The sequence below is a fragment of the Uloborus diversus genome, chromosome 6 (genome assembly GCF_026930045.1).
Source record: "Uloborus diversus isolate 005 chromosome 6, Udiv.v.3.1, whole genome shotgun sequence".
Taxonomy (NCBI): Eukaryota; Metazoa; Arthropoda; class Arachnida; order Araneae; family Uloboridae; genus Uloborus; species Uloborus diversus.
The window spans coordinates 62,554,939-62,576,735 of record NC_072736.1 but is presented as its reverse complement, the minus strand read 5'-3'; the positions used below and the strand labels follow the sequence as shown (position 1 = coordinate 62,576,735).

Genomic DNA, 21,797 nt, shown 5'->3' with positions numbered 1-21,797 from the left:
GGGTTTATAATATGATTTCAGTTTTCACAAAAAATCAATAGCGGGGTTACGTTCAGGACTTTACGGTAGTTAAGACTTTTTAGATACAGTTATTACAGTAAACATCTTTGCAAATAGTAATTTACAAAAAATTTCACGTAACCAGTTTAAACAAAACTCATTTTGATATAAGGTACCGCAAGACAAGAAGATATAGTTTAGAGGCCAGGAGGTCCCCCCCCCCCTTCTCCAGAGCCCTTGGTTTTTACACATACAGTCAAACCTTGATATCTCGAACCTCCTTATCTCGAAACCCTTGATGTCTCGAAACAAAAATTTTCCCCAGCATTTTCTATAAAAACCCCTATGTATTTTCCATAGTTATCTCGAAATTTTTTGCACAAAAGCAAGTTTCAATTGTCGTTTTGCTTCGCCAATTTTTGTAGTAAAACCTGTTCCAGGGACAATTGCTTAACGTTTTTCATACCTTTTCTTGGAAATTTGTGAATAGGGGATTGGGGCAAGATAATAGGGGAGTGTTGCATGAAGGGGTTTGCAGTGTTTTCCCCAGAATTTAGAATCTTTGTGCATTTCTGTCGAACATGTTGTTCACTTTGAGGAAAGTGGTTTGATTTTTCGTCCGTCAGTTTTCAAGCGAAAACGGAAAATGCGTTCCTCGTTTTCTTCATTCAGCTTTTTTAACTCCTACAAAATGGCTGCTGAGAACTTTTTGATGTGAGGTTACTGGTTAAAGATAAAATTAGAATTTTTAAATTTTTAGGTGAAAAAACCAAGTTGAAATTGTTGTTCATTTCAAAATCTCATCCTGTGCACTTTCGACAATTAGAAAATTTCAAATCTAGTGAAATATTGAAGATTACTTTATTGATCGTAATTCGATGTGGTCCAGTAGTACGTATATAAATGCATATAGCGTACGTGTGTGTAAATGTGAGAGTTAGTAGTGTAATTTTTTTAAAAACCTTGATAACTCGAAAACTGGATATCTCAAAATTTTTTCCCGTCCCGAGAGATTTGAGATATCAAGGTTGTACTGTATTTCCAACCCTAATATGGTAGTTTATATACATATGAGAGTTTATGACCAAATACTCAACCCAGGAGGTAATTTCTGGCTACGCTACTAAGTTCAAAAAATATTAGAGGTTTGCAAATCACTTATTAGTATGCTAAGTATCGCAATCATTTCTTCATGTGTATGTTTTAGTTGCTCGGTCACCAAGGTATTGTAACTGTCTTCAAGAATGTATAAAAATTAGTGAGAAAGAAAAAATTTTATTTAAGTAACCACACCCAAAAATATGCAAATGCTGTAAGTGATAAACACACCGATTTTAAATTTGAGCCTGCTTTTCTGGATAACTTAATATAATCAATAAATGTGCAAGTTCAGATTCATAGAGTGATATTTTCAAATTGAAAACATTAGTTATGAGTATTTTCAAAAAAAAAATAAATAAATAAATAAAATAAATAAATAAATAAATAAATAAATAAAATAATAATAAGGATGCAAAGTTTTTAGTTTTTAAAAATAAAATTGAATTATACAATTTAAGGTAGCACATGTCAAAATAGCTTCCAACTTCCAAAAATATTAAAATAATTACAAGATGCAAAAAGATTGAAATCTCGAACATAAGAATCAAATTTTCGCATGTTTTCAAAATAAATAAATAAATAAATAAATAAATAAAATAATTATTTACTAAAACTAAATATGACTAAAACTAAACATAAAATATGCTAGTCTAAAATAGCATATGTGAAAATAACATTCGATTGCCCAAAATATTAAAACATGTACAAGATGAAAAAAGATTAAAATAATAATCACAAGAAGCAATTTTTCGCGAAGTTCAAGTAAGTGCAATGTTGCTAGGGTTCAAAAAATAAGAAAGTTTATATCTATTAAAATTACACTTTGGTGGTTGTATGTCAAAACAACTTCCGATTTCCAAAAATATCAAGAATTTACAAGATGCAAAAAGATTGAAATCTCAAACATGATGAGCAATTTTCTGTGAAGGGAGAGTAAGTTCAATGATGCCATGGTTCCAGAAAAAAAAGCAGTTTATTGTCTATTAAAATTAAACAAAAATAAGCTAATCTATGGTGGCCAGTGACGGATCGTGGGAGGGGCCTGAGGGGACCCGGGCCCCCTCACTTTTTTCAAACAATAACTGATAACTTTTTATTTAATTAATTTTTTTTGTACGTACATGTTTGAAATTTAAAAAGAAAAAGGATTGTATCATATTTTTCTGTGTATAATCCGTGGATTATCTGTTAAAAAAGTGTAAAATTAATGAAGTGCGGATTATACACTGCCATGGATTATCTGTGTGTATGTTTTTTTTTCACTCAACATCAACGCAATGAACCTCAATGTTTACAGTAAGATTCGCCGAGACTGTTACCCTGCCTGTATGTTGTTTATTTTACAGAGCTTGAATGTTCTTCTTATGCAATTCAGGCTATGTAAATAAACAACATACCGTAAAGGAAGATGCCTTCAAGATTAGATTATTTGCTCCTTTCTTGACTCTTTGTTTTCAATTAATTAGCATACTACAATGACAATGTAGAGAAGAAATCATTACTCTTTCGAATACTGTACAGCATTGCTTAAAACTATGTCCAAAAATCGCTTAAAATTACGTTTCTGGAGCTTCAATTTCGAAAGATTGCCGTCCCTATTGTTACCAAATATGGTCCTACAATTGCATTAATTTGGTTTCTTGCTTAAAATAAAATTAACTTTACTCATTAAAAATAATTAGTTATTAAAAGGTTAAAATGAATATTACTATTAAAATATTAGGTTAATATTGCTTTTTAAAATTTATTTATTAATTTTGAAAAGCCAGGTGGTGAAAGTGCCTCCCTTGCAGCCTCTTACTGGTGCTGCAAGGGAGGCATACTGCTGCGCCGGAAAGTGTACTGGATATAAACGTGATATTTATAATTTTTATGATGCATTTTGTAGCTTTTCTTTATCTGATTAGTTAAATTTTATTTTTGAATGTCAAGGGGTGAAAATGCACCTTCCTGCCGGCAATCATGGACATTAACATGAGGTTAATTATCTTTCGTGATTTACTTAGTAGTTTAAGTATTTTGTAGCTTGTCCTGAGCTTAAAATGAATTTAATTTCATTTATGTAAGACAAATAATTATTTTAGAAGGTTGAAAGGTTTAAATATTAATTTCTTTAAAGGGCGGGGGGAGGTACAATTGCACCCTGGCCCCCTCACTTTTTCAAGGCACGAGCCGCCACTGTTGGTGGCGCATGTCAAAATAACTTCCGATTGCCAAAAATATCAAAATATTTACAAGATGCAAAGATTGAAATCTCAAACACAACAATAGCCTGGTCAATTTAGACATAAAAATAGTGATCAAATAACAAAAAATCCGGGAAAACTAAATTTTTGTAGAGACCTTGGGTTTAGCATTACAAATAAGGTGCCAAAAGTCCCTGTCAATCCCATATGAGCTAAAAAAGTTATTCGGGGTAAAAGGTCAAAATTTTAGGTTTTTTTGGCTTTTTTTCAAAAACAGTAAGTTTTATCGAAACGTACCTCAGACCAAAGTTGTAGATCTCAAAATTCTCTATAAAAATGGTCATGATTTTTTTTCTCCAAGACCAAACCATTTTCCACATATTGCGTACTCTCAAAAGACAGCCAGTCATTCATAGAATCCCCTCTACTCGCATGGCCTTGAATAACATCTGGCTATTCTAGTCTGTGTGGCGGCGGCGTTCACATACCCAGGAGTGCCTAACCCACTAAGGGCATGGGCACACCCCTCAATATTGTAGAGCCCCCCCTCAAAAGCAAGAGCCCCTTCCAAAAACTGAGAAAAATACCCCTCAAAACAACCCCCCTTTAAATGTTTTATGAGCTCTCAAACTGTAACCACATTTCATACAATAAAACATAGTTTGGCTGGCGAGTCGCATTATTATCTTGACTCTTGACAATGTGTGGCCTTAGTGATACATTGTAGGTAAGATTTCTGGATTCTAATTTGACTCTATGAAATCCATCTCTTTTGGTTAGACCACAAACTGTGGTTGACGCTTCTTTATCTAATTTTGTGCATTGTCTCACTGCTATAGTATAACATGAGGTATATGAAATCATATAATTCAGTAGTTACGCCCTCAAGTACCATTTCTTTTACAGTTTTATCTGATGTTCCTTTTTTAAGAAGATGATCTGAGTTTTCCCACTTCTGCTTATCAAAGAACTCAAGTTGAATTCTGGAATTGTAAATGTTCGTTGAATCGAAAAAATATAACACTAGGTATTGTGAATGATTTCAATTTTGAAGCTGAGAGATTACTATGAGCTCATCAATAAGCAGAACTGGTAAAACTCGGCAGCTCCCTCTTTCAAAAAGGGGACTTCCGATAAAACTTTGAAAGAAATTGTTTGATGGTGTACCTACTGAGTAATGGTTTTCAAAACCTCACATGTCATACTAAAGCAGCGAGACGATAGGTGAAATAAGAGAAAGAAGTGTCAGGTACTCAAAACATCACATGTCGTACTAAAGCAGTGAGACGATAGGTAAAATAAGAAAAAGAAGTGTCAGGTGCAATTCGTTGTCTAACCAAAAGGGATGGATTTATTCAAGTCAGATTAGAATCTAGAAATATTAAACCACAATACCATCAAGCCACAATTTCAATCAAGACTGAAAATTATGAGAAGTAAAATAGTTCAACTCGCACGCCAAACTTACATTTTATTGTAATCAATGTGGTTACAATTTGAGGGTTCAAAACCCATTAAAATTTCTTGAGCAACGTCTTTTGTTTCAAAGGGTGACTTATGTGGGCTGTTGCAAGCCACATTTATATTTTAAAATTTTTATACTTAACCTTTGTTCTCTATCATAGGTAAATTTGACATTTTGAGCCAAAGTTATGGGCTAAGTGGAGAATTAACATTTTTTTTTACTAGATAAGAAATGCTTTTATTACTTATTTTTTCCGTATCTATGTAAGAATTAAATAATATGAAAGCAAACTTTTACAAATCATAACTTTTAGCATTTTTTCTCTAAGTACGGAGCAACACGATTTTATTCAGTTCTGACACTATATTGGTCAAATTCAAGATTCAACACATGTGTGCAACTTTAAAATACAGTTTATAATTAAAATGATTTTATGCAATGTGTAATCTACTCAAAAATCCTGCTCTTATGAGCGATAACATCAAATTTATCAAATTTTGATATTTGATGAAATTATTGTAACTTTTTCCAGTTTTTATGGTCAACTTCAAGGCGCGAGCGACACCTCAAGATATTTTTTGCGGTCGAAATCCTTTTGCCATAACCAAATATCTCTACAAAAGACAACTTTTCCGGGCTATTACTTAGCATATATCAGATTTTGATTTTTCTCAATCCACACTAATGAACATGGCCATTACTTCAAAAGTAAGCCCACCTCGTACTAGAGCTGGATTAAGTGAATCTGAATCCAGCTTTTGTTATAAAAAACACAGGTTTTTTTTTGTGGCGAGGAAGCGGATGAAGAGGCTGAGGAGAACAAAACGCAGTATCGCAGAAAAATTCATAAATTTTCTACACTTGCATTCAAAGAATCCCTTTTAAAATTAGCTAAAGATCGTTCTGAGGTGTGTCAAAAGCTGCCCTTGCACGTTTTAATTTCGAGTGTGATTTAGTTGCTGCTTTATGAATTTTTCTGTGATAATTCTGCATTTTCTTCTCAGCCTCCTAATCCACTTCACAGCCACAAAATAAGCAGTGTTTTTAAAAACAAAAGCTGGATTCAAATTCACTTAATTGCGCTACAGTACGAGGAGGACTTACTTTTGAAGTACTGGCCTGTTCATCCTCACACTGCTGCAGAGATTGCACTTTTCCAGGTGTATGATTTTCTGCAATCCACGCAAATTGTAACGGACTTCTTAAATAATCAGCATTCTTATAACTTCTCACAGAGGCGTAGCTAGACTCGACTTTCTGGTTCTTCTTATATATACAGGGTGGCGACAGGAACTGTGAAAAAAAGTTCCCTGACTTTTCCCTGATTAAGTTCACCAAATTTCCCTGATTTACGTTACCAAGGATAATGGTTTTCTTTCTTTGCTATACTTGAAATCCATTGTATGTTTGTACAAAATGCAGTATTTTAAACGTTTTAAGTTGTGTAAAGTTGTTGAATTCAAGATATCTAGTAAAAAGATGCTACTTTTTTTTATAAAATGGTTAAAAAAAATATATCAAGTCAATTTTTGGGGGAAAAAAACCCTACAAAACAGTATATTAAATTTTTCTTCATGGAAAGATTATAGAAAATTTAAAAAAAAAGTAATTGAAATTATTTTGAACTTAATTTTTAAACAGTATAATAATTATTGCAAGAATAACTAGTGACAGTGAAAGAATAGAAGTAATGTAGTTATTCTCATATAACTGATTGACATATTTATGCAAAACAGATGAAACCATTTGACATCCATTCATAAAGAGCTTTTCTCTAATCAAGAACATAGGTTTTAATGAATGAGTACAGCATTTTAACAGAAAACAAATAAAAATATTTACTTAAGTAAACACAAGTTAACTCTATTTCAAATGATTTCAGTATGTATCGAAAAAAATTCTTAGATTGCTTTTGTTACAAACAACTTTGAAATGCAAAAAAAAAAAAAAAAAAGCAGAAAAAAAAGCGATTAGTTAATTTTAAAATATATAAAAGAAGAATACAACTTGGTTATAAAATAAAAGGATCACTTAAGTCTGAAGAAAGAAAATCTTTATAATCTGCGGTGACAACAAATAGTATAACGGAAAAAAAAACAAAGTTTTTTTAATTGAAAGTTCAATTTTAGCAATTAAATTTAAAACGTGAAGAAGTAATAACTTTTAAGCTTTTATCAGTATTAATTCAAAAACCAAAGATTTCTTCTTGAAATCGTGATTACAGTACGCTAATTACTTTGAGACAATGGAATAAAGACAAAGGAGCTAAGGCCTTTCTTCCTCTTTGCCTGTATGGTTGTTTATTTTACGTAGCATTGAAAGCGTGAAAGGAAATTTCACCCTAGGTAAAATAAACAACCTAACAGACACAGAAGCAATCTTAGGAAGTTCATCCTGTGGTTTAATAAGTAAGATTCAATACTTTGACGTTGAGGAAAAAAGATGCACAAATATGCGGCGGTGTATAATCGCACCTCATTGATTTTACTTTTTTTTTTTTTTGAACACATAATTGGTGGAAAATGTGTAGGGAATTATAGTACTTAATTTTGTAAAGCAAAAAAAATTTTTTTTTCTTCATAAAAATCAATTTTCCCTGATCTTTTGTAATTTTTTCAAAATTCCCTGACTTTTCCCTGATTAATAAAGTTCCCTGACTTTTCCCTGATCTCCCTGATTTCCCTGATCTGTCGCCACCCTGATATATATATATTAATATATATATGTGAGTGTGTGTGTGTGTATGTAAATTTTTTTAGTATTAAAAAAAAAGAGGGAGGTGAATCTAACATACTTTGGAATGGGGTGCCCCAATTCCGATACTTGTGTCAAACAAAACAAATTTTTTTAAATTTTTTTAATGTTATTCAACTTTTTTTTCTTTTCCCTCCATTTAATTTAAAGTGAAATTTTCTAGCAACGTCTTGTCAAAACCAGTCTATCCAAATCAGGGGGAAATCAAACATCTGATGAGCGTGTTCCGTTCATTTCAGAGTGACTGCTTAATTTAGAGGCTGACACACATCTACAATAGCTGGCATCCCTGATAGCTAATAGATACTTCCATTTCCGCCTGTAAACTGGATGTTTGATTTTCAATCTCATCGGTGGTCAGACTATAAAGACTATTTTTACTAACTTGGTTTGCACTAAAAGTATGAAATAAAATAAAGACTTCTTGAATTATAACCCGCAAGAAATGAAATTGCTTTTCATATCGTTATATTTTTATGTTGCTCTTTATGTATTTACATTTATGCTCATTCTAAAGCAGTTAACAAAACTTGAATAAAAAAAGTTAGGGAAGAAATATAGGCGGTAGAAAGTTATTCGCTCAAATGCATACCATCTGTTCTCCTCTCAAGTCTTGATTTTTAAGTTTATTAGCAGCTTTAGAAGTTACATAAATATCTATTTGAAAGAGCAACAGCAATTTTCGGGTATTATAAACAGAAGTCTTTTTTATTTTCTGCTTTTTAATCCGAACCAAGCTAATAGAAATAATCTAGATTCATTTCGTTTTTAAACATTTTATTCATGTAATGCAATGCAGTTTTTCTTTTGAATTAAAATAAAATTACCTCTAGAAGGTTCCGATGGGACTAATGCTGCTTTGCAGACTGTACTTCGTTTTCTTCAGACGACATTAACTTTCTCTTTTTAGAGCAATCCTATTCAACATTTTAATTTTTTTCTTTGGGTTTAAAAAAGCTTGTTATCGGTTTTGCTCGCTTCATTATGCAACAACTTTCACTTAGAATGTACTATTTTAAACAGACTGTACGTTTCCAAAAGAATACGCAGTAAATACTGGCTGAAAAATCAATGTGATTGCAATGGATACTGTGGTTAGCAAAGGTCGTTTTGACTATGACCTATGACACACACGAGACCAGACCAACAAAAACCTTTATCATCTCGAATTCCAGTTATGCTATCATTTTCGGATTCGAAGCCCAATGATCTTTAAAGCAGCAAACAAAAACATTTTCTTTAACTCAGAAACAGAGGAATTGTCTTCAAGAGCTGAGGAGGCAGTGGAAAAAAGGGAGAAATGCATTCCACGAATAGGCTTTCCAGGAAGATTAATCAAAGGACAGTCGTTTCGCGCACTTTCTAAAGGAAGAAGAGTAAAGGGGTGAAATTCACAGGTTTGACATGCAAGATGAACATTTCAAGTTCATGGTTAAAGGTCATTCAAGTTAAAAGCCATTTCGCTCTGTTAGATTAGTACTGTTCTTTGGTTGCTCTCTTTCTTAAAATTGTGATTCCTTAGAAAACCGAAATGATAAGAGTGAAAAGAAAGTATAAGTTTTTCCAAGCGATGAAAAAAGAAAAATCGTAGAATACTGGTCAAGTTAGATTTGCAGCAATTGCTAACCTCAAAAGGATAAATAATGAATCCAAAAAAAAAAAAAGAGACCAAAAAGCAATGAAAGACTTTTTCTTGAAAAAGATATGCTTTAAGTTTTTTTACTGTCAAAATGATTCCTTAAACTCGCAATAAAGCACTTAATAATGTAATAATAGAATAAATACCTAACAAAACTAATAAAGAGGAATTTTAATCAAGAGCCCATATTGTCTTTAGTATCGATTTCAAATTTTCTCTATCATATTTCAAATTTCTATAAAAAGTTTCTTAAAGCCCCCGTTTTTCAATACCTCTTTATATCGATTTTTTTCTTTAATGTAAAATTCAAAATATACAGATTTGACTGTATGCAATATTCCCACTGCGCGGCTCATAAAATTAAACATATTAAACAATTTGCAGAATCTATGACAAAGAAAGACTGCATATATGTGGATTTAACAAGTCAATCTCATTTCTAAAGCAAAGTGTCAAATTTCACTCAATTATCAAAAAATTGTCTCAGCAGAGGGAGGCGTCTTTATGCTTGAGGGTCACACATGGAGCAGATTTTCAATGGCATTGGGGGGGGGGGGGGACGAAGTGAATTTTTGACCTTTGTTACTCAGAAAAAAGTAGTTTTGATTTTTTTTCTTCTTTTTTTTCTTTCTCTTCCCTCTTCTTTTTCTCTTTTTTTTTTGAGACTAACGTTTCAGGGGGGGGGGGGGTTGTCCCCAAAACCCCCCACTTAGCTACGCCCCTGACTTCTCACGACACTTGCATCGATTAAAGTTGGCATTCCACGACTGTCTAGCACAACAGTTTCACCTTCAGTCAAAAGTTTATTGTAGATCAAGCAAAATTGTGACATTTTTCTTAAATATTGATCAGCACAAACAACAGTAGACGCTTGTAATAAATACGTTTATTCACTCAAACTGCACGTTTAACTCTAAAAGAAGCAGGTACGTCAGGGGTGCCCACCTAGGAGGGTCATGGTCCAGACTGCGCCATCGAAATTTTTAGGAGGATTGTTTTGAGGGGTATATTTTCATTTGGGGGGGGGAGGCTTGCTTTTGGGGGATCTCTGCGATAATGAGGGGGGGGGGGTGTCTTTACCCTTAGAGGGTTGGGCACCCCTGGGTATGTGAACGACGCCACACGGACTAGAATAGCCAGATGTTATTCAAGGCCATGCGAGTAGAAGGGATTCTGTAAATGACTGGCTGTCTTTTGAGAGTACGCCATACCTGGGAAATGGTTTGGTCTTAGAGAAAAAAAATCATAAGGACCATTTTTATAGAGAATTTTGAGACCTACAACTTTGGTCTGAGGTACGTTTTGATAAAACTTACCGTTTTTGAGAAAAATCCAAAAAACCTAAAATTTTGACCTTTGACCCCGAATAACTTTTTTAGCCCACATAGGATTGACGGGGACTTTTGGCACTTTATTTGTAATGCTAAACCCAAGATCTCTACAAAAATTTAGCTTTCCCGGAATTTTTGTTATTTCCATTGTCTAAATTGACCAGACTAAGGCAATTTTCCGCGAAGTGTGAGTAAATTCCATGTTGCCATAGTTCCGAAAAAAAAAAGGAGTTTATTATCTATTAAAATTAAACAAAAATTAAGCTAATCTGTAGTGGCGTATGTCAAAATAACTTCTGATTGCAAAAAATATAAAGGAATTTACAAGATGCAAAAAGATTTAAATCTCAAACATGACAAATAATTTTCCGCGAAATGCGAGTAAATTCAATGTTGCCATGATTCCGAAAAAAAAATCTAGTTTGTTACCTATTAAAAACCTATTGTTTCCCATTTTAAACCTAACAATAAGCTAATCTAAAGAGGCATATGTCAAAATAACTTCCGATTGCCAAAAATATCAAAATATTTACAAGATGCAAAGAGATAGAAATTTCAAACACAAGAAGCAATTTTCGGCAAAGTTCGAGAAAGTTTGATGTTGAAATAGTTTCATAAAAAGAGTAGTTCATTATCTATTGAAATTTAACATAAAATAAGCCAATCTAAGATAATGAATGTTAGAATAACTTCTGATTGTCAAAAATATCAAAATATTATCAAGATGCAAAAAGATTGAACTCGCAAACACAGGAAGTAATTTTTCGCGATGATGCATATCAAACACAAGTTCAGAAAATTGCACTGACTGAGAAAATATTTTTGAAAAAAAATTAACCACAGTTTAATGATTTTCTACCAATTTCAAGCACTAAAAAAACTTTCACAGTTTTTCAAGGTTTTTTAGCATTTGAAAACTAATTTTTTTTTCAAGCATTTTTCAAGGGCCTACGAATCCTGGAAAAATATCGGTAGTACCCTGCTTCACTTTGACGTCATAACTCCTCCCCCCAAACCTCTCGGTTTGCTAGATTTCCATGTTGCAGCAGTTGAAGGAGGAGGAGACATCAATCTGAAGTGAAATAATACCGGAAAGTCAAGTTCAATAGAAAAACTGCATTGCGGCTGCGTGTTCGGGTGTAACAAACATCAACACACATCATCTTTTAACGTAATGGAAATTTATAAAATCTGATTTTTAACTAAAAACAACATAAAAGCAAACTAATCAGACCAAAATATTAAAAAGCGGTATAAAGCAGACTTTACCCCAGAAAACAGGACTTTGGCGGTAAAAGCGTACCATTTGGGAGCCCTGGATATACGCAATATACTTCAATTGACACAATCTAGAGAGAAGTATTAGCTGTCTAAACTTTCAGGGAGGGCATTTTAATACATGGTAATAATCATGGGGAATTAGTCATTACAGATTTTCTTATTATAGTTTTCTACTATGATATAAAAATGTACAAGATAGAAATTTTACAATAAGTTTCAAGAATATCAAGAATTATCAAAATAATTGAGAAAGCCAAATAAGTCTGTCTCATGAAGTTAAGAATTATTCTGAAAAAAGTTTCCTTCTTTGATTTGAAAAGCCAGTAAAAGTTTCAATTAAATTTTAAAGCAACAATGCTTTTACGACGAGTAATGAAAACATATTACCATGGAAATAAGTTGCCTGCTACTACTTCTTGAGCTATTTCTTTTGTAGCATTGGTGATTTCCTCTCTAGAAGTATATGCAAAGCACACATTCAAATATGTTCTGAAATGAAAAGTTCAAAAGTATGTTATTTCCAAAAAAAGTAGCACAGACGGTCATTGGGATTTTATAAAAATGATTTTGAGAACTAATTTTTAATTACAAAGCACATTTTTATTATTGAGCTTTGTGTTTATCTTGTAATTTTAATATTTGACTATAGCTGTAGATTTTATTTTTTATGGAAGAAAGCTTTTCCTTGGCATTTTTTTTTTCATACTAATTGTAACTTACTCCCAGAGGTGTAACTACGGGTGAGAGCTGTAAAGGGGCACATGCACTCCCAAAGAATTTACCTTAGTAAATGAAATATTTTGCAATTTTTAAAAAAGTAAGTATACTTTTCAAGAGAATTGCACAGAATTCTGAAAATCAATAGGAGTGCTTGATGTAAAACAGGGGAGCAAACAAGCATTCGAAAACAAAATTACAGGCACAACTGACTAAATTGATTGTTATAGAAACTTCAGGAGAATGTAGCATTATTCCAAAATATAATGAACATGAAAAAATTAGACAGGTTGTTGCAACATGTACTGCTAATTGATAGTTTTCCACTAAATTGTATGTTTAAAATAATTTACAACACAATGCATCTGAAATGTACTTAAATGGACTGCAGATTACACACACAAAATATATGATCAAGGAAGAAGTCTTTAATACTATCCTAAAACAATCAAGGATTTTGTTTGTTGCAACAGGACGTTTGTTGGTTACAATGGAAAGTAAAGTGGGGCTGAAAATTCAATTTGTTGAAACAGATATTTCATTGTATTAGTATTTGTTGTAACAGGATTCCATTGCATAAGCAAAGTATACATGTTATATATGTATCAATGATGTGATTATCTTTTAAGGAAATATTAAGTTGCACCCAACAGATTTCCAGTTTGTCCCTAGCAAAAACTGTGTCTTAAGTTGAATTTCTATTTATTTCCTATTTTTTTAGAGAACATTATTTGAAACTGTTAAGGTTACACATATCAGTAATATGGTGTTAACCAGTAGTGGAGGAGAATGGCGAGTGACAAAGAAAATTAGCAAATACAAGGTTCAAGAAAAACTTTTGCTTCCAGAAATGAAACACTTATGAAAATTACACTTGGCCACTGAATATGGAAGATAATTAAACTAGATGCAATATGTAAAGTTTCCTATTCTATACAATACTAGCAAAAATACCCGGCATTGCCTGGATCAGTAATAATTATGAGAAACAATCATTACTTGCACTTGTTTTCTCCTTTAAGTGACAGAATTCAAAACACACCTTTTAGACGTGATTAAAAATGAGCTTCTTCCTTACTCATAAAACTAAAATAGCAATAAGTATAAAGAGCAAAATAGTATTCATATAGAAACGAACGCACAACAGTTAAGCATATATAAATTTGAAGAATTTCCGAAATAGGAAATTAATCTTCACATGCTTAAAAAGCTTTATCAGTTTATACTTTTTTTTTACATGAAGTCTTTTGCTTCTCTGTATATCTATTGAAGTACAAATTGTTTTTAAAAAAATGTAATCGCCCGTAATCCCCTTATACTTGCTTTAGTTATTTTGAGAGACTTCAATTATTGTGAGTTTTTGGTGCGATTTAAAATGTTAATGAATTTGCGGGAATCGTTTTGGGATACCTTGGATAATGCTCCTCCTCCTTACTTTGCAAAACGGTATATTACTAATTTTCGTTAAAGAGATATTGTCGCCAGATGCTGAGATACTTTTGGTCACTATAAAATGGCGCTAAACAAATTCATTCAAATGTTTCAAAAGTACTTAGTAAATTTTGACGATTGTTTGAAATTGTGCAAAAAGAAAACTTAAATGGAAGTTTCATGCTGTTTATGGATCGGCCTAATTTAATTGCTGGATTATTTTACACCTTAAAAAAAGTTTTTAAGATTCTTTTAATGGCGATAGTTTGTTTACATGGTGAAAGCTGAGATACATTATTACAAAGTATTTGGCCTCAAAAACAGCGACAGTTGAAAAAACTGCCAAATGCATCAGGGGCATTCCAAGGTATTTTTGACATTTATGTAGAGTCCGTAACGTGACCTTTTTTGCCATAACTTTTTAATTTACTGTTTGATTAGCATATTATTTTATTTTGATCTTTTCCTACCAACACACCAGCTCAAATTAAAATTATTTGCAAATCAAACGGTAAATTAAAAAGTTATGGCAAAAAAAGGTCACGTTACGGACTTTACATAATGTCAAAAATACCTTGGAATGCCCCATCAGCTACTGAAATCTTTCTGCAAAAAATTTGGCGAGATATCTGCTGGTAGATTGGATAGCGAGAAAGTGTCCAATCAGCACAAATAGTTTTAAAAAAAAAACATTAATTTTATTAAATTTCCATTTAAATGGAAAATAATCAGCCAAGTCCATTTGCCAATCTTGTGGAAAAAAGTTTCTTAAAGAAATCTTAAGAAAAGACTTAAGAAAAGCCTCGAACAGTCAGACAATATGCAAAAATATTTAACAATACAACAATTCAAGATATCAACTGGGAGTTGAGATGATACATTAAATAATGAATTGGGTTGATGGAAGCCTTCGAACATAGAATTAAAAAGCTTATAACTCGTTTTTTATGCCACTTAGAACTTTCTAACAGATGCTCATGGGTGCCACTCTAAAAATTGGCCAGGACTGAAAATGCTCCATTTCGCGACACCAAAATGTTACCGCTTAGTTTGTTTGATGTTTTAGACATATATAATGCTAATTTTTGATGCTGTAACTATATAGTAAAACCAAATTGTAAGATTAAGTAAAAATTAAAACCTAAATAAAAAAATAACATATCATTGTTCAAGATTTTTAGGAGGTAAAAGAAGAAAAAGAACTTAATAATAAAATACATTAAAAAATCTTACTATTTGCTACTGCAGAAAAAAAGCTTCAGATCGTATAGTTCATGTTACATAAATAATTCATATTTCATACAAAAAAATAGTAATTAAAAAAAATTCAGGTATGAGATTCTTGGCTATAAGATGCATTGTGATAAAAACTTTAACAAAACTTTCCAGATTAAGATAAGAATTGTTGAAATCAACAGATTGAGTAACTTATTTAGTTATTTTTTGGAAACCCCCCCCAAAAAAAACAGCTTATCTTTTTAACTTTAGCAGATGGGCCAGTTTTTTGTCCTCAGAAGAATAAGACCTTTTTTGAGAGTGAGAGATTCAAAAGTAAAGATCTGTTTCATCTATAAAAATCATTTTGTACATGGGAAAAAAAAAATCCGATGGCCGAAACTTTTGAAAAGACGGAATTCCGTCCCTTGGACGAAAGTGTGGCAGCCATGCAGATGCTATCTTCAGTAGAAAAATCAGGGCTTTCGATTGACACATAATGTTAACACGTGCAAGTATTTTCTCTCCTCCTTATTGGGCATTTATGCAAAATTTGGGACAAATTAGAATAAAAAAGAAACTATCAGTCAGATTTTTTTAAACTGGTCTATAAACCTTCCCAGTACCAAAAAGAACAAACGGTGAAAGTTTCAGCCAAATCTGCTGGGTAGTTTCTGAGATCTTAGGAAACACACACACCCACACATTTACCAATCCATTTATTTTTATATATATATATATATATATATATATATATATATATATATATATATATAGATGAACTGATCCTAAGATTTTAGGTTCTCATTAATACAGAAGCGAAACATTTAACTAGAGATGCTATGCATAAAAAAAGTCTAAAATAACTCGAACAAAAATAAAACTAAGCCAGCAAATCACCATTTAAATGTTTGACATTTGACTCTGTTAAAGATAAAAGAATTTCGCTTAAAACCTTTAAGTTGTGATTTTAATAAAAAATAATGAGAAATTTATGCACTTGCTCCAGGAAAAAATGCAGTAAACAAAAATGAGAAAAATCTCAATCTCGCAAAAGATGCAAAGAGATCACAGTATTTAAAATGTGAAGGCATCAAAAGTATAAAAGCAGCAAATAAAAGAATAAATAAATAAAAATAATAAATCAGAATAAATAAATTAATTAATTAATTGAAAAACTATAGTATTTTAAGAAGTCGATAATAAACGTTATTACTAATTATTGCATAGTTGAAACAAAAATACAATTAAACCAGTGGCTCAGCATTTAGTTTTCAGATATTGGTTTGACTCTTAAAAAGCCCAGAATTTAATTTGAAAATTTTCAATTTATGATTTTAATTAAAATAGAAAGACATTTTACTTATTTGATCAAAGAGTAAATAAATAAAGCAAAGTAAGGGCAGCATCAAAAAAGAGAAATTTCTATGCTACATACAAAAAGATCTCCCTTTCAAAATGAAGGCATCAAAAGCTAAAAATGGCAAACAAAAGGATTAATTAAAGAAAAAGATCTATTTTTTAAAATTTGTTTTTACAGGACTACTTTGATTAATATTTTTAACAACTTCCAACACAAAAGTTGAAAATTTTGAGTAAGTTAAAAATAGTTGGAAAGAGTATTTTTTTTCAGAGAAAGGAAGATAAAAGTATAAGGGACTAACAAGGTTTTCAGTATTAAATTAATAATGCATATATACTTATAGTTAAAAATATTTTCTTCTAAATTACGAAATTTTAACCTTGTGTCACTATTGGCGATATCGTTTTTCTGCCACGATACACCATTTGTGTATAGTAATTTTGGCAAGGGAGTAAATTTAGATTTTTCAATTCATCATCGAAATAGCTTGATTATTTGGGAGAGCAAATTTTTCTATTCGATACGAAATAACAACAGTTCAACATTTTAAACTGGTTAGAACTTTAATTAGTAACTGGAACATATGTACATTGAAAATGTTTAAAAAGGATGGCACATTTCAGAAGGTTGAGCAAAAACGGCTCATTTCAAAACTCAACATCGACGACTGACAAACATTCGAAAAAGACCATGAGCGAATACAGCAACGCCCTTTTTGTAGGTGTCTGTGTTGCCAACGATCAATGCCGAAACTATCGAGTGCTCGTGACATAGATTTTAAATCCATAGCTAGTACGCTTTCTAATAATTTTGAGATGTGTCATTTTACTTTCTGGGGTGTGATATTATCAATTGTAACATTTTTATTGATTGAAAAACTTAATGAAACACTAAACAGATCACAAAGTTAAATTAAAAATTGAAAAAAGTAAAAAGGAAAGCTGCTTACTTTGAATTATTATATGTGTATAGGACGACATCTGCAATAAGCATTTGTATGTCTTCAGGAAGAAGTGTTATGTCTCCAAATATGCGTATGCATACACCATATTTGTCTAATTTTTCTCTGTTGGGAAATATTTCAGACACATGAAATATTTTTAATGATACGAAAAAAATATTAAAACCATTTTATTAAATTTTGTCAGAAGTAAAACAATTCTGAAAATATAGCCATAAATGTTTATGAGAATATTGTAAGTATTAAATTTATGCTTACAATATAGTAGTTCTAATCCCCCTTACTTTAAAGAGAAAAGTTCTTTATGAGCATGTTTATTTATAACCAAGTAAAAAAAAATCACTGCTACAAAACAGAACTATGTACTAGTTTCCTAATGACACTTTGAAGCCTGTATACTCAATATGTTCAAAAAAAAAAAAAAAAAGAAAAAACTTTCCTGAATACATAATGAACATAATGGCAAGAAGTAACAAAAAAGAAAGAAAACCAAGAACACCAACAGAGAGCAATTCCACGATAACGGACAGATCAATTTTGCACAAAACACCCAACACAGGCTCTAAACATCTTAAATAACTGTTTCTTCGCATGAACTATATGAAGAGCATGAACTTAAATTTTATGTAACTCAATTAAAATTAAACCTTGAAGATTTCCAGGAACATTATTTAACTCTAGCGTCAATGACCGGGTGCCCTAGTACCTTTTTGTGACTTTTATTATAATTTTTACCCTTTCTAAGTCTTGATAAAATTGCTTTTGATCCTTGCTATTTACATGAATCTGAATTGAAGAAAGTTGTAACTGTGTTTTCAGAAACAATTTTTTTTTTTTGCATTTAAAATTTGTATACCTATATTCAATAACCGGGTACCTATTACACTGCACATCAAAAAATACCCCCTCAAAATGCTTCTGACACCATTTTTGGTAAATCAATTATCTCATCAATGAGTCATTCCACGTCAACTGACCTAATTTTTCAAATCGTCCCCACTCGACCATCTCCGATTTGGATGAAGTTTTATAGAGGCGTAGAGATGCCTTTGAAACTAATCTATGCAAATTTTCAGCTTCCTAGATCCAAATCCGGAGGATCAAGAATTTCCGAAAAATGTGATCCAAGATGGCTGATCAGCTTTTTGTGCCAAATTGCCAAGTTTACACCAGTTTTACAGGAAATTTTATTACACTGGAAGCTTGAAATTTTAGGCGTTTAAAGTTTGGTTCACCGTTAGTATATTCAAGTATTTTTGTGAATTTGAGCTCTTTAGATTTTGTGTAGCATGCGCGTGAACTTGTGAAAAAGCGCGATGGGAAAAATTTTCCCTGGAATTTAGGTTGTCATAAAATCTAAACAAAAATAATTCAAAAGCTCGTACCGCGTGATTCCATTGTAAAAATGCTTGTTTTTAATGGGTTACAGTTACAGAGCTTAAATATGTATTTTCTGGAAGATATTGTGATTTAAAGTGGCTATCAAAACCCTTCAAATGAAAAATAGCCTATTTTCAAAGCGCTATAGCCCAAGTTTGTCACCTCGCATCTTCTTTTGGTTTATACCATTAGAAAGAACACACTTTTTCCTTTCAAAATAAGTTTTTTCTTCGATGGTGTTTTTTCGTCAATAAGGATAAAAAAACGAGCTTGAAATTATGTCAGTCGTAACGAATTGCCATGTTCAATCTCAGATTACTGGACATTTTATATCGCTGGAAGCCTGAACTTTTAGGAGCTTAAAGTACTTTTGGTTGTCAACACGTTCTAGTATTTTTGTGAGTTTGAGTTCATTAACTTTTGTGTAGCACGATGCAAAATCTTGACAAAACGCAGCTGAGAAACTTTTTCCTGGATTTTATAATGTCATAAATTCGGAACAAAAATGCAAAAATTGCAACGTAAATAATGAAATGAATAAAAGAAATATAAAGAAAAACTATCTATAAAGATATTTTTAATTACTTTGTAAATTTTTTCAGCTGTTTTTTTTTCCAACTCTTAAAAAAGTTTTCTTCAATTATTAAGAAATTCGAAGGCAGTTTAAATCAATTGCCTTATGTTGTATATATATTTTTTTCTTCTCAAAAGCTAAACATGTGTATTCGGTTTCCTAAAACAAAGCTGGTGATATTGTTAAAAGTATGTTGCAATTTTTGCATTAAACGTTGCATGTTTTTAATGGGTTATAGTTGCAGAGAGTAAATATTGATTTTCTAAGAGATATTGGTATCCAAAGTGACTATCAAAATAGTTCACAAGAAAAATAGCCTGTTTTGAATGCCCTGTAGCTCAAGTTTGTCACCTTGCACCTTCCCTTCGTTGGTACCATGAGAAAGAACATATTTTTTTCCTATAAAAATAAGTTTTCTTTTCGATGGTGTTCTTTCAGATAAGCGGGAAAAAATAAGTCTGATATACTATTTGTCGTTAGCGAAAAAATCTCGTTCTTAAATAAATAAAGAATGGTGAATGCCGTGCCAACCGACTTATAGGGATTTTGCAGCTGTTATAAGTCAGAAATAGGTTTTTATTAATAATTTTGAAAGTTCTTTTGTAAATGAAATATGTTAGAATCAGAAAAGTATTTTGTTCAGGAAGCGGACTGATACACTAGAAAGAACAAGATAATTTTCTTTTATTTTTTTTTAAATCATATTTCATTTGCAAAGTATGTTTTAAATGATTAATAGTAAACTATATCTGACTTATAACAGTTGCAAAATCCCTATAAGTCGGTTGTCACGGCATTCATCATTCTTTATTTAAGAACGAGATTTTCTCGCTAACGACAAATAGTATATCAGGCTCATTTTTTCCTGCTTATCTGAAAGAACACCATCAAAAAGAAAACTTTTTTTATAGGAAAAATATGTTCTTTCTCATGGTACCAACGAAAGGAAGATGCAAGGTGACAAACTTGAGTTACAGGGCATTAAAAACAGGCTATTTTTCATGTGAACTATTTTGATAGCCACATTGGATGCCAATATTTCTTAGAAAATCAATATTTAAGCTCTGCAACTATAACCCATTGAAAACATGCATATCGACAATAGAATTACTAAGTTCGAGCATTTGAATCATTTTTGTTCAGAATTTATGACATTCTAAAATCCAGGAAAAAGTTTCTCAGCTGTGTTTTGTCAAGACTTTGCATACGTGCTACACAAAAGTTAATGAGCTCAAACTCACAAAAATACTAGAACGTGTTGACAACCAAAAGTACTTTAAGCTCCTAAAATTTCAGGCTTCTAGTATTATAAAATGTCCCGTAATCTGAGATTGAAAATGGCAATTTGTTACGACTGACATAATTTCAAGCTCGTTTTTTTATCCTTATTCGAAAGAACACCATCGGAGAAAAAACTTATTTTGAAAGGAAAAAGTATGTTCTTTCTAATGGTATAAGCGAAAAGAAGGTGCGAGGTGACAAACTTGAGCTATAGCGCTTTGAAAGTAGGCTATTTTTCACTTGAACGGTTTTGATAGCCACTTTGAACCACAATATCTTCTAGAAACACATATTTAAGCTCTGTAACTGTAACCCATTAAAAACAAGCATTTTTGTAATGGAGTTGCACAGTACGAGCTTTCGAATTATTTTTGTTTAGATTTTATGACAACCTAAAATCCAGGAAAAAATTTTCCCATCGCGCTTTATCACAAGTTCACGCGCATACTACACAAAATCTAAAGAGCTCAAATTCAAAAAAATACTTGAATATACTAACGGTGAACCATACTTTAAACGCCTAAAGCAAAGGTAAAACCAAAAGTACTCTTGGATTGACTCTGCAAAATCATTAGGGCTTTGAATACATTAATGCATAGAACTTACATAAAAAACCTATTTTCGGGCATGCATCCAAAAATTCCTTCAACTCGGAATATGCTTGTCTGGTGACAAGTGAAGTTACAAAGTTTCGGAAGTTTCAGTTTCGTTCAGAGTTAGGGGCTGCCAGCAATAGCGAGTTATCATTGTTTCAAGTGGTGCATGCAAGAGAGTTAATATTTTTTCCTCTTAATTTTGGAATTAAAGTTATAACATTTGTTCAGAACAAAAACTGAAAAAAATGCGTTGCGCTCTCTCTAGTGAGATAAATATGCGAAAAAAGTAATCTCATAAGGATTTTTTCGTTTTTACTTGTTTTAAATAAAAATATTTCTGTTCAGTATTTTTCTTAAACCTTTTATTCAGTTCAATATCAATGTAGTTTATGTTTAATTTGAACTGTGAATTGTGTTGATACCTCAATTAGTTAATTTTTAATTGTTACATTAAGATGGTTTTTCAACCAATACACATTTACTTTTAAGGGCCCATGAGAGGCCATGTCAGTTTTGCCAGAA

General features: G+C 31.7%; 1 protein-coding gene across 1 annotated transcript in view; it reads right to left on the bottom strand.

The window, feature by feature from the left end:
- Positions 1 to 21,797, bottom strand: part of LOC129224413 (dehydrodolichyl diphosphate synthase complex subunit DHDDS-like) — a 60,270-nt gene that overhangs the window by 21,270 nt on the left and 17,203 nt on the right. Inside the window, exons 4-5 of the mRNA XM_054858861.1 lie at positions 17,433 to 17,549; positions 12,145 to 12,246 (exon numbers count right to left, since the gene is read on the bottom strand). Coding sequence (XP_054714836.1) covers positions 12,145 to 12,246; positions 17,433 to 17,549 — 219 coding nt within the window. The remainder of the gene's footprint in view (positions 1 to 12,144; positions 12,247 to 17,432; positions 17,550 to 21,797) is intronic.